Here is a 13,874-nt window from a genome sequence, read left to right on the forward strand (position 1 = left end):
GTAAATCTAACTCAGTCTCTACCAATAGGATTGGAGTAATACCCATGTTGGACTCTCCTTCCAGTGCACTGAGAAGACCGTTCAGGTAGGTACAACGGTTCACTTGGAACAGTGTTGAACATTTTGTGATGCTGGCATTCAAAAGTACAAACTCATCCCTGCCTTTGGCTGTGGAGCCTATCACTCTGATATCTTGGGCAGATTTATACATGTTATTTGACACACCTCTCCTGCGTGTGTGGCTTTTATCACAGCTGTTATTGAGAATGGAGATAGGGTGCTAGTCAGACGTGGAGAAAAAACCTATTTGCCAATGACTCGAAACTGTGCAATAGGGTTGATATTCCTGGAGGCGTCTGTAATTTGGCAAATGATTTAGCTTTACTAGGTAAGTGGTCAAAGCAATGGAAACTGCAGTTTAATGTTTCCAAATGTAAAATAATGCACTCGGGGAAAAGGAATCCTCAATCTGAGTATTGCATTGGCAGTTCTGTGTTAGCAAAAACCTCAGAAGAGAAGGATTTAGGGGTAGTGATTTCTGACAGTCTCAAAATGGGTGAGCAGTGTGGTCGGGCAGTAGGAAAAGCAAGTAGGATGCTTGGCTGCATAGCTAGAGGTATAACAAGCAGGAAGAGGGAGATTGTGATCCCCTTATATAGAGCGCTGGTGAGACCACATTTGGAATACTGTGTTCAGTTCTGGAGACCTCACCTACAAAAAGATATTGACAAAATTGAACGGGTCCAAAGACGGGCTACAAGAATGGTGGAAGGTCTTAAGCATAAAACGTATCAGGAAAGACTTCATGAACTCCATCTGTATAGTCTGGAGGACAGAAGGAAAAGGGGGGACATGATCGAAACATTTAAATATGTTAAAGGGTTAAATAAGGTTCAGGAGGGAAGTGTTTTTAATAGGAAAGTGAACACAAGAACAAGGGGACACAATCTGAAGTTAGTTGGGGGAAAGATCAAAAGCAACGTGAGAAAATATTATTTCACTGAAAGAGTAGTAGATCCTTGGAACAAACTTCCAGCAGACGTGATTGGTAAATCCACAGTAACTGAATTTAAACATGCCTGGGATAAACATATATCCATTGTAAGGTAAAATACAGGAAATAGTATAAGGGCAGACTAGATGGACCATGAGGTCTTTTTCTGCCGTCAGTCTTCTATGTTTCTATGTTTCTATGCATTGCCATCTTGTGTCCAGGACATAGTCTCCAAGGGTGATATTTTGTTGCTGCCCAAAAACTTGAGAAGTCTTTTTTGTTTCCAGCTCCTTCTCTGTTCTCACACCCACTCCTGCATGTTGCCGCAAAAACGCCAAGCTTTGCAGAGCATTTGGGGCTGTGTACCAAGGTGTTTGGGTCATAGTGGGGCATACAAATCTAATAAATAAATAAATAAATAAATAAATAGTAGCTCATGGGGAATGCTGGGAGGTGGGTGGTGGTTTCCAGTTGACAATTGCTCATGGAAAAATGGATGGGGAGTAGGGTAAGCTTGTCCTTCATGAATCCATTTTGGAGATTGGCTTACCTTTCCTGCAACCTAAAATTATTGAGCACCCTCAGTTTTGGGATGCTTCATTTAAATCAGGGGGTCTCCAAACGTCATCAACCTTTAAGACTTGTAGACTTCCAGTCCCAGAATTCCCCAGACTGCACTGTCTGGAGAATTCGGGGAGCGGAAGTAGATGTTAAGGAGTGTGCAGAACCCTTGAGTTTTCCAAGGACACGCACAGAGAAAAACGTGGGATTCCAGTTGATATCAAGGAGATATGAATAATTATTCAGTCATACAAGACAGATACATTAAAGTGTATAAAACTGTGTTTACTTTAGAAATAGCACAGTCAAGTTAAACAGTCCGGTCATACACATCCAAATCAGTCAATATCTCTCAATACAATGCTAATATTACAAAGCCTGCCTTTGTTTTACATATCAGACATACGCTACAGCTTACAAATACATCAAACTAACACAGAGCTTACTACATCAATCTCAGTGAATCAGCAGAAAAAACAGAGGGAGCAGAGAGAGAATCATGCTTTCTGGCTCCCTCTTATGGCAATTTGCAGCACTACCTCTTAAAGCTATAGCACTTCAATACAAAACATATAAATCCAATAAATAAATTCACTGTTAGCTTGTTTATATATTGCAAATAGAATTATTTTGTACAGAGTACTAACAGTAGACAAGCCTTAAAAGTTACTGAGAATTGGAAAATCCCCTGATTTAAATAAATAGCAATGATATTGATGCCCAGTTGAATCAGCAAAAATAAAACCACTGCTTTCTAGGTCCCAAAGGTGCTTTTTCCAGCTGGACTTTCTCCCCCCCCCCTCTCCTGGAAAACGCTTCACTTCTCATCCCAGAAGAAGGTTAATTCAGAAAAAAACCCAATTGCCTTTTGGAAAAAGCAGTTTTGGGACCTAGAAAGCAGTGGTTTGTTTTTGCTGTTTCAACCAGACCTCTTGAAATATTTTCTTCGAAATGTTTCCAAGGAAAAAAAACAAACCAAGGGAAAAACCCAGTTGCCTTTTTGGAGGGAGGGGGGGAGAAACATAAAACGCCTTTGGGACAGCCCTGGCCCGGGTGACTAAGACTCTCCATAGACATTGATTTCTATGTGCCTTTTTCTGTTTCAAGGTCCTTATCTTGCTACACAGCCATTGGACAATTCCTTGCTTTCCCAGTCCAACCTCGCTCCTCCCACCAGCCATCCTGCTTCCACCCAGCCTCAGGTTGCAGGCAGCTGCACTCCATCCTCCACCGCCAGTAACGCTGCTGTCCCGATGAATTCGAGCAGCGCCATCACCTCCGCTACCACCACTGCCAGCTCCACCTTGACCACAACCGCTGCTTCATCCTCTTCTTCCAGCCTGGGCAGCGCGATGCCGGCCAGCAAGCCCTCTTCGTTTCCACCTTTCGGCAGCATGAACAGCGCAGCCCCTCCCTCCCTTTCCACGCAGACCACGGCCGTCCCGAACGGGCAGGCAGCAGGGATGCAGCACCCGCCGCAAACCGCAGGGATAACCGGGGAGGTCTTGCCTGCCCCGACGCAGCCGCATCCGGAGGTGTCTGAAAGGTAATAACGTTTTTATTCCAACTGGCCGTGATGAACATGCAGTCCTCGATTTAACATCCATTCGTTCCGTGGCTGTTTGTGAAGTTATCACGCGGAATGGGACAATCCGTCATAGCCAACTCGTCGCGGGACAACTCCCCACCGCCATCTCGAGCTGGGGTGGCGCAGTGGTTAAGAGTGCAGCACTGCAGGCTACTTCAGCTAATTGCTAGCTGTACTTCACCAGTTCAAATCTCACCACCGGCTCATAGTTGACTCAGCCTTCCATCCTTCCGAGGTGGGTAAAATGAGGACCCAGATTATTGGGGGCAATTTGCTGATTCTGTAAACTGCTTAGAGAGGGCTGTAAAAGCACTATGTAGCGGTATGTAAGTCTAAATGCTATGGCTATTGCTATCTTGCCATGGAGCAACTTGATGCGGGACAGTCTATGGAGAGGGGCGGCATACAAATCTAATAAATGAATAAATGAATGAATGAATAAATAAATAAATTTAGCCATTCTATTTAATTATTTAAACTAAGAAAACCCTCTTTCAGTTTTTGCCATTCACATTTCATTCTGTCCCTCCTTTTTCATTCTTCATTTAATGATTCATTAAACATTTAAATATATTAAAGAGTTAAATAAGGTCCAGGAGGGAAGTGTTTTTAATAGGAAAGTGAACACAAGAACAAGGGGACACAATCTGAAGTTAGTTGGGGGAAAGATCAAAAGCAACATGAGAAAATATTATTTTACTGAAAGAGTAGTAGATCCTTGGAACAAACTTCCAGCAGACGTGGTAGATAAATCCACAGTAACTGAATTTAAACATGCCTGGGATAAACATATATCCATCCTAAGATAAAATACAGGAAATAGTATAAGGGCAGACTAGATGGACCATGAGGTCTTTTTCTGCCGTCAGACTTCTATGTTTCTATGATTCTATTCCACAATTTTTTTGAGATTAGTGTAACTCTTGTTCCCAAGCAAGTTGGCCATGATGAGTTGTTCCATGGCTAAGTTGGCTGTGGCAAGTTGTGCCATGGTGAGTTGGCTGTGGTTGATTGGCTGTGCTGAGGTGGCCATGGCAAGTTAACCATAGCGAATTGTCATTGACCTGTTACAAAAGTAGTGAAAAAGTGATTTAGGATTGGTCCTTGCACTTACAACTGCTGAAGCATCCCCCGGATAATCAAAATTCAGGTCCTGGCATATGTATTCATGATAGTTACAGCGGCCCAATAGCAACAGCACTTATATTCCACTTCATGGTTGTTTACAGACCTATCTGAGCGGTTTACAGAGTTTGCCTATGGCCCCCAACAATCTGGGTCCTCATTTTACCGACCTTGGAAGGACAGAAGGCTGAGTCAACCTTTAGCTGGTCAGGATCGAATTCCTGGCAGTGAGCAATGAAGCATGACTCTTAACAACTGTTTGGCTTAGCAACAGAAAATGGTTGCAAGTTAAAGACTACCTATCATGATTTTTAAACCTTGGACACATTCTAATTTTGGCGGGCCCCAGGGGAAGAGCCTTCTCTGTGGCGGCCCCGGCCCTCTGGAATCAACTCCCCCTGGAGATTAGAACGGCCCCCACCCTCCTTGTCTTTCGCAAGTTACTCAAGACCCACCTATATCGCCAGGCATGGGGGAATTAAGACATCTCCCCAGGCTTTCTTATATTTTATGTTTTATGTTAAATTGTTGGGGGGTTTTAATGTAATTTTATTATTAGATTTGTTCCATTGTTATACTGTTTTTATTGTTGTTGTGAGCCGCCCCGAGTCTTCGGAGAGAGGCGGCATACAAATCTAATGAATTGAATTGAATTGAATTAATTTCCCCCCAAGAAGTCCAGGGTTCTTACACATTTTCTCCCTTTTCCCAGTTTTATAATCACAATACAGCCCAGAGTAATGACTGGCTTAGCTTTGCCAAGTGCTCCATGACCTATAAGGACTTTGAGCCTGAATGTTTAGTTGTAGCTTCTGACTCTTCAACCCAGATTCACATTGCTTTGTTTGTCTTTAAAATACACTCAACGTTGGAAGGTTTTAAACATGAGCTTGCCTCTGCCTTCACAGGCAGGCAGTTGTGTTCCTTTTGCCATTCATTCTGTGCAACTCTGCCTGTGCAGGAAAGTCGATGGGCGTGCAAAGCATAGTTCCCTCTAAGCTGAGCAGTGAGCAATCGCTCACTTAAAAATCATCATCAACTCAGAGTTTTCCAAACCTGCCCAGAAGCCGAGAGGGAAGGAGAGAGAGAGGAAGAGAGGAAGAGAGAGAAACAGATAGAAAAAAGAGAGGAAGGAAAAGAGAAAGAAAAAGAATGGGAGTAAGGAAGAGAGAAAGAAAATCAAAATCTAGTTTGAAACTAGCTCAACTATTTAAGTGGCATTTTGATATTGATAGAGTTGCCCTATTATGAGCTCACTGTTATAGACACACAGTACAGTATTTTATTTTGAAATTCTCGGAGGCAAAACAGGGTGGGTTTTTTTTATTTGTTTGTTTGTTTATTTGTTTATTTATTATTTCTGTGCTGCCCAGTCCCGAAGGGACTGCCGCTCAGACACTATACTTTTCTGCCCACCCCAAAAAAAAAATTAGAGGGAACACTGGTGCAAAGGACACACAATGTGAAAACAAGTGAATATCACACTAACTTCTGTTCTTTATTTCCCGAGGGCGTCTTCCTTAATCCCCGCTCCTCAGTGATTCCTTATTCCTGATCGGATTATTCATCCCCTGATTTGTTCGGGGTTCTTAAATGCAGGTAGTCCTCGACTTACAACCACAATCGAGCCCAGAATGTATGTTGCTGAGAAATTTATTAAGTGAGGATTTGCCCCATTTTAGCACTTTCCTTGCCACAGTTGTGGGAAGCGAATCACTGCAGTTATGAAGTTAGTAACACAATTGTTAAGTGAACTTGGCTTCCCCATTGACTTTGCTTGTCGGAAGGTTGCCAAAGGGATCACATGACTTCAGAACATTGCAACCGTCATAAATGTGAACTGGTTGGCAATATATGGTATGCTTGTGTCTATGTTTGTTAGTATATGGGGTCTTTTTAAATCTTTAAAATTTAAAATTTAGATTATTTATGATTTGTTTCCACATGTTGTGAGCCGCCCCGAGTCTTCGGAGAGGGGCGGCATACAAATCTAAGTAATAAATAAATAAATAAATAAATAAACTGAATTTTGATCACCTGACCATGGGAGGGGGGAATGTTGCAATGGTCATAAGTGTGAAAAACATTAATTTTCTGGCACTGTTGTACCTTCAAACAGTCATTAAACAAGCTGTTGTAAATCAAAGATTACTTGTACAGCATACAGTGATACCTCGTCTTACAAACACCTCGTCATACAAACTTTTTGAGATACAAACCCGGGGTTTAAGATTTTTTTTTGCCTCTTCTTACAAACTATTTTCACCTTACAAACCCACCGCCGCAGCTGGGAAACCCCACCTCTGGACTTCCATGTTTTTGTGATGCTGCAGGGCAGCACAAAAACGGGCACTTTGCTGGCAACGGAAGTCCAAAGGTGGGGTTTCCCAGTGAGGGGAGCCTCAGTGAAATCGCAGCATCGCAAAAACACAGAGGTCTGGAGTTGGGGTTTCGAGGACTTCAGTGTTTCTGCGATGCTGCGATTTCACTGATGCTCCCTTCACTGGGAAACCCCACCTCCGGACTTCCATTGCCAGCAAAGCGCTCGTTTTTGCGATGCTGGGATTCTCCATTGACTCTGGAAGGAGAGTCCATCATGGGTTGTTAACCAATCCTATTGGTAGAGACTGAGTTAATTTAAATAATTAATTAACTGGCACCGCCCCCTTAGCAGCCCCCATGAGCCAGTTTTAAAAACTCAGTCTAAGTGTAGAGACGTTTGAGTTTTTGTCTTATGAGTTACCTTATGTTATTTTGACATAGGGGTTAATTAAAATTGATTAAAATTGTTTGTTATTATTTAAAATTGAATACTTATCGTTTTAATGTTTTCTCTCTTGTGTTTTCACAGATCACCTCTCCAGTAAGGGGTCTCTGCCCTCCGTGGGCACTCCCCCACCGTTTTTCTCCTCGGGGGCCCCTTCCCTCCGTGGGTACCACCCCAAGCGAGGAGCAACACAGCCTGGGGTCCCTGGCCTCCGAGGCCAGACCCGGCTGCGAGCCGAAGGTGGGGGGGTCCGCCCCCCCCACTGGGAGGCTTGGGGGAATCTCCACTTCCCCAGCAAGTTCAAGAGGCTTCCAAAGCTTCCCCGGCTTTGCTTCAAGGGAGAGGGCTGGCGCGGAGCCAGCGCCTCTCAGCTGTTCGGCGGCTCGTAAAAAAGCCGCCGCCGAAGCCGCCGCCGCGTCGCTCGTGCTGGGATCGCACGAGAGCGGCGAAAATCACAAAAAATTCTTGAGCGTGCCGGCGGCTGTTGAAAGTGGAGGTCTATTGCCCGGGGGGGTTGCCCCCCCCCCAAAGGGAACAGCGCGGTGACATAGAGGGCTGATTTCCCTCAGAAGTCTTTCCCGCGCCCGCCATTTTGTCCCTCGGCGGGAAAGTTGCTCTCCGCCCAGAGAATGGGCGCGATCAACCGATCGGGGCAGGAATTGCGCATGCGCTAGCCCCAGGGGTGCCTGGTCGCCATTTTGTGCGTGGTGTTGGTGTGAGCTAGTTGCCAATTTCTTATCTCCGGTGTTACTGTAAGTACAATGGAAGATCAAATGAATCCAGGGAAAGTGCCTTCTCCTAGCACTGCCCCCAAGGCCAAGGCCAAGGCTAAGGATAAAGCCAAGTCCCAGCATTCCTCTTCCTCACTTAAAGATGCAGAAAAGAGGATTCAGGCCTTGGAAAAAAGGCTGGAAGCGGCCCTTCACACCCCCTTGACGGTTTCCCCTCTGTCTGCGCAATATTTGCCCCTGGCCAGGGACACACCAGTTCCCCATACTGCCATAAGGCCAGCAGAGGTGATGTCAGACCGCGATTGGTCTCCAGACAGACAGATGCCAATTATGCCTCAGGTGCTCCCTTCTCCTGGTCCTATCCAGCCTAGGCCAGGGTCAGCAAGTCAGTCTCTAAGGAGCGGCCAGGGACCCTCAGCCACCTTCACGCCAACAGCAGCGGGGCTTCGTGGTCCACCTGAGCCTTGGGCTTCTACAGGGATTAGGCCTCAACCAGATACTTGGCCTCAGATGTCCCCTTCGGTTCAGGATTTAATTAATAATGCCTACACTCAGGGGATGGCGGCGGGGGTGCAACAAGTTACACAGCAGCCTCGCCAGGTGCAATCAAAAAACCTGTGGTGCGCACCGCCCCCCTCAGGCTTGGGGTCTTGGGCTGAGGAGGCCAGCCCGTCAGAGGAAATTGAAAAAGACTATGAGCTCTCTGATGATGAGACACCACCAGAACAGCCTGTGGCTGCTGGGCTCTTTAAGGCCTCAACTTTCAGGGTATTGCTTCATAAAGCAAAACAGACTGTCGACTTGCCAGGCCCTGAAAAAGCAGCAAACCCCACAGACGGGACAAAACCAGCTACAGTCCTCTTTAAAGAACCCCAGCCTGAGTCAGAGCACATCCCATCCTCTGATATCATCCTGCAAAGTGTCAAAAGACCCTGGCAACATCCAGCTGCCGCTCAGGGCCCCTCTGCAGTAGAGAGAAGATTCTACACGTGTGATGAGGAGGTAGAAAAATTATTGGAATTCCCTCCTATAGACCAGCCTGTCATGCAGCTGATTTCTAAGTCTTTAGTGCCCTCTGAGACAGGCGATAGCCTAAAGCCTGAGGACAGAAAGGCAGAGGTGTTGATCCGAAAAACCCACCAGATGGCGAGCTGGGGATTTCGAGCAGCGGCGGCTGCTTCCTTTTTCACCCGAGCATCTATCGTCTGGCTGCAGGAGATGCAGGCCAGACTTGGACCTGATGAGGGTCGCTTGCGACAGGATCTTGGGAAGCTGTTGGCAGCAGCGGAGTTTTCAGCAGACGCCACTCTGCATGCTGCCAAGTTTTCGGCCAGGAGTATGGCAGCAACACTATCATCAAGGCGCCTACTCTGGCTGCGGAGCTGGCCAGCGGACCTCAAGTCCAAATGGAACCTGGCCTCGGCTCCTTTTCAAGGGGAAAAGCTTTTTGGGGAGGCGTTAGATCCAGTCCTTGTTGAAGACAAGGATAAAAGAAAATCCCTCCCCAGAGCCTACCGGCGCCAAGAGCGTCGCTATACTCCCTACCAGCGCAGGCCGTCCTTTCGGTGGGACTCTTCTGCTCCAGCGGGTCAGAATGCAAGACCCTACTCTCAGGCCCCATATAGCTCCAACACGTTCCGGGGAGATAGAGCGCCCTTCCAGGATCGCCAAAGAGGGTATCAACAGTCGAGACGCCCCTTTCGTGGCAGCCAGAGGGGCTTCAAGCGCTCTAAGTGACTCTCTTCAACAACCCCTGGGAGGAAAACTTCGGTTTTTCGAAGCCGCCTGGCGGACTACATCCTCCGACAGGTGGGCGTTAGCCACTGTCTCCCAGGGCTTGCGCTTGGAGTTCCTGCAGCCCCCACCTTACCGTTATGTGCAGTGCCCAGTTCAGCGGGACCCCCTGAAGAGGTCTCAGCTTCTGCAAGAGGTTGCCCATCTGTTGGAGATCCGGGCAATAGAGGAGGTGCCCAGGCACGAGATAGGTACCGGCTTTTATTCAAAGGTCTTCCTTGTGCCAAAGTCATCGGGAGGGGTTCGCATGATCCTCAATTTAAAGCACCTCAATACTTACATCAAATATCGGCGATTCCGGATGCATTCCCTTCAAACCATCTTGGCCGCAATTCGAATGCAGGACCTATTAACCTCCATAGACTTAAAAGAGGCCTACCTGCATGTGCCCATCCTGCAGTCTCATCGGAGATTTCTCTGGTTCGCCCTGGGAGGCTCTCACTATCAGTACAGGGCAATGCCGTTCGGCCTGTCTTCGGCCCCTCGCACCTTTACAAAGTTGCTCGACGTTCTGACGGCGGAGATCAGATCCCAGGGTATTCATGTTCTGGCATACCTGGACGATCTCATTATCCTGTCCAGATCCTCCCAGAGGGCGCGGGCAGATTTGGCAGTTACCAGACACACGTTGGAATCCCATGGGTTCACGATCAACGAGGAAAAAAGTCATCTTCTTCCGACAGCCAGGCTGTTGCACCTGGGTTCCATGATAGACACCTCCACAGGGACTGTGACTTTGTCTCCAGAAAGGATGGCAAACATCCGACAATTGATTTCGCATCTTCGGCAACAACAACGGGTGTCTCTCGCATTCCTTTCCAAGCTCCTGGGCACCCTTGTTTCAACTATCGGCATTGTACCTTGGGCCCGTCATCATCTCAGGGCCCTTCAATGGTTTCTTCTACCTTGGCAAAAGGCCAAACTGAGTCACTCTCAAAAATCAGTTCACCTTCCTTCCTCGGTCAAGGCATCGTTGGGCTGGTGGACTTCCCCTGCCTTGGACAGCGGAACCCTCTTCTGCAACCGGGACCGCTTAATCCTCACAACGGATGCCAGTCTGTCCGGTTGGGGGGCCCACATGGGGCTACACATGGCCCAGGGCCTTTGGTCTCCGGAAGATCTGAGCCCAATCAACATCAACTTTTTGGAGCTCAGGGCTGTCTTTCTGGCTCTTCAGGCCTTCCTCCCTTGGGTTCTGGGCAAGCATGTGTTGGTCTTAACCGACAATGTTGCTACCAGGGCCCACCTGAATCATCAAGGGGGAACGAAGTCGCTCCGCTTAATGGTCGAGTCAGCGGCTCTCTTCGACTGGGCGGAACCCCGTTTAGCCTCTCTGTCGGCCGAACATATAGCCGGGACCAGCAACGTTCAGGCAGACTGGCTGAGCAGATCTACCCTGGACCCCGGAGAGTGGAGACTGGATCCCGGAGTATTTCACCTGATAAGTCAACGTTTCGGGACTCCTCTGGTGGACCTCTTTGCATCTCAAGCCAACACGCAGCTGGTGAGGTTTTATTCACGGTTCCCTTCACCGAGGGCGGAGAAAGTCAACGCTCTCTTGTCTCCATGGCCCAGCGGCCTACTGTATGCCTTTCCCCCAACGTGTCTACTACAACGGGTGCTGGACAAAATAATTCAGGAGGCGGCAGAGGTCATCTTAGTGGCGCCATATTGGCCCCGTCGGCCGTGGTTCGCGGACCTGGTAGCTCTCTCAGTGTCCCCTCCTTGGAGGATTCCGGATCGCCTGGTCTCCCTCACTCAGGGCTCCATTTGTCACCCGGAGCCTCAGTGGTTCCAGTTAGCCGCCTGGCGTGTGAGCGGGAGCGACTAGTGCAGCAACGCCTACCGGACACTGTCATTGCGACTATGCAGGCGGCTCGTCGGCCATCGACTGTGCGGATATACCAGGCAACGTGGGCAGCCTTCTGCAGATTTTGTTCGGCCCGTCATTGTGATCCAAAGCAGGCCTCGCTCATTGCAATTCTTGAATTTCTCCAATCAGGCATTGAGCGGGGTTTAGCCCCCAACACCTTGAAAAGGCAGGTGGCGGCCCTGTCCACTATAGTCCGTGTATCAGAATTCCGATCTTTAGCTCAACATCCATGGGTGAGAGATTTAATCAAAGGAGCTATTAACCAACACGCTCCTCCGGTAAGGAGATTCCCGACATGGGATCTCACCCTAGTGTTACGGGCCCTCACGGGACCCCCCTTTGAGCCAATGAGATCAATTTCCTATAGACTGTTATCGATCAAGACATTGTTTTTGGTGGCAATTACATCTGCCCGTAGGGTCTCGGAGTTGTCAGCACTTTCCGTCAGGCCAGACTTATGTGTGTTCCATCCGGACAGAGTGGTGCTCCGGTTGGATCCTTCGTTTATCCCGAAGGTGAATTCCGATTTTCACAGACGGCAGGAACTGGTTCTACCGGACTTCTGCACACATGGTCAACATCCCTCTGAACTTCGCTGGCACAAGATCGATGTCCGAAGGGCCTTGAAGCTCTATATCAGGAGGACAGCGCCTTTTCGAAAGACGGAAAGACTATTTATTTCCTTTGCTCAGACTTCAATGGGTCTAGCAGTGTCTTCGCAATCCCTTAGTCGCTGGATTAAAGATTGCATTGCGGAGGCTTATGCATCGAGATCTCAATCTCCCCCCGCCGGGGTCCTGGCCCATTCCACCAGAAGTGCGGCTGCTTCGGCGGCTTGGCCAACGCAAGCTTCCTTGGAGGATATCTGTCGTGCCGCTACTTGGGCCTCCTCTTCTACTTTTATACGCCATTATAAACTGGACTCATGGGCTTCGGCGGAGGCTTCATTTGGCAGGCGTGTCTTACAGCGAGTGTGTGTCACTCCAACGACCTCGGCCCAGCCTTTTCCCTCCCAGGGGACTTGAACTTTGGTATATCCCATGATGGACTCTCCTTCCAGAGTCAATGGAGAAGAACCGTTGTACATACCTGAACGGTCTTCTCAGTGCTCTGGAAGGAGAGTCCATACCCACCCGGCATGGTGTTTGGCCAGGTCGCCGGAGTGCTGGGACTGTTAAAGTTTATTGTTTGGTTATGAAGTTAATAAAATTTTCTGATTTTTACATTGTCTTCGTTTTTAAAACTGGCTCATGGGGGCTGCTAAGGGGGCGGTGCCAGTTAATTAATTATTTAAATTAACTCAGTCTCTACCAATAGGATTGGTTAACAACCCATGATGGACTCTCCTTCCAGAGCACTGAGAAGACCGTTCAGGTATGTACAACGGTTCTTCCCCTGCAGCATCTCAAAAACACAGAAGTCTGGAGGTGGGGTTTCCCATGGAGGGGAGCCTCAGGGGAATCCCAGCAGCGCAAAAACGGGCGCTTCGGTTGGCAAAAGGGGTGAATTTTGGGCTTGCATGCATTAATTGCTTTTCCATTGATTCCTATGGGAAACGTTGTTTCCTCTTACAAACGTTTCACCTTAAGAACCTCGTCCCGGAACCAATTAAGTTTGTAAGACAAGGTATCACTGTATTTCCTCCAAACTTCCTAGGAACCTATACTGAAGAATGAAAAGACACAACGCTGGGGCACATGTTGGCTGTGTTCTTTTGTCTGTGTGTCATTCTTCTCTTTTGCTCATGTACTTACCAGGGCTGAAAAGTGCCAAGGCAGGGAGGTTTCAACAAGCAGTAAATTGTGAGACGGGGACTGTCCCCTAAGTTGTCAGGATAAAAGAGGGTGTCATTTAAGTTGCTCAGTGGGGGTAGATGGAGTGAAGAAGGTGGGAATGGTGTGTCAGATTGCCTTCATCCTTTCTGCAAAACAGGCTACCTGTCTAGGAGACAATTTAAATAGCAATAGCACCTAGACTTACGTTCCGCTTCACAGTGCTTTGCAGTCCTCTCTAAGCGGTTTACAGAGTCAGCCTATTTCCCCCAACAATCTGGGTCCTCATTTTACCCACCTCCGAAGGATGGTGTTCTGTCGGGCTCTCTGGTAGAATCCTCCCAAAAATTCACAGGTACAAATTTCAGACACACACACGTTTGAAAATTCAAAACAATGTTCTTTATAATGAAAATTCACTTAAACTAAGCCCTCTTTTGGTATAGCAAAGAGCACTGGTCTCCAAACAAACTGGTGATTTGTACAAGTCCCTTATCAGTTCTGAGATACTTAGCTTGCAGCTGTGAGGCAATTCACAGTCCTTCTTTCACAAAGTGAAACACACTTTGCTCTGGTTTAGTTTCAAAGCGGGGAAAAATCAGCACACAAAAAGTCAAAGTCAGTAAAGCAGTCACAAAACACCATGATCAGATAATCCTCCACAATGGC

The 13,874-nt window shown here is 47.7% G+C and overlaps 1 protein-coding gene across 5 annotated transcripts in view; it reads left to right on the forward strand.

The window, feature by feature from the left end:
- The window catches only part of MED13 (mediator complex subunit 13), a 246,874-nt gene that overhangs the window by 200,195 nt on the left and 32,805 nt on the right, over positions 1-13,874 (forward strand). For all 5 annotated transcript variants that reach the window (XR_011557594.1, XR_011557595.1, XM_070735377.1 and 2 more), the window contains exon 20: positions 2,663-3,101. Coding sequence is in view for 3 of the 5 variants with exons in the window: in XM_070735377.1 (XP_070591478.1) it covers positions 2,663-3,101 (439 nt within the window). In the remaining 2 variants the exon portion in view is untranslated. The remainder of the gene's footprint in view (positions 1-2,662; positions 3,102-13,874) is intronic.

The sequence above is a fragment of the Erythrolamprus reginae genome, chromosome 1 (genome assembly GCF_031021105.1).
Source record: "Erythrolamprus reginae isolate rEryReg1 chromosome 1, rEryReg1.hap1, whole genome shotgun sequence".
NCBI lineage: Eukaryota > Metazoa > Chordata > Lepidosauria > Squamata > Dipsadidae > Erythrolamprus > Erythrolamprus reginae.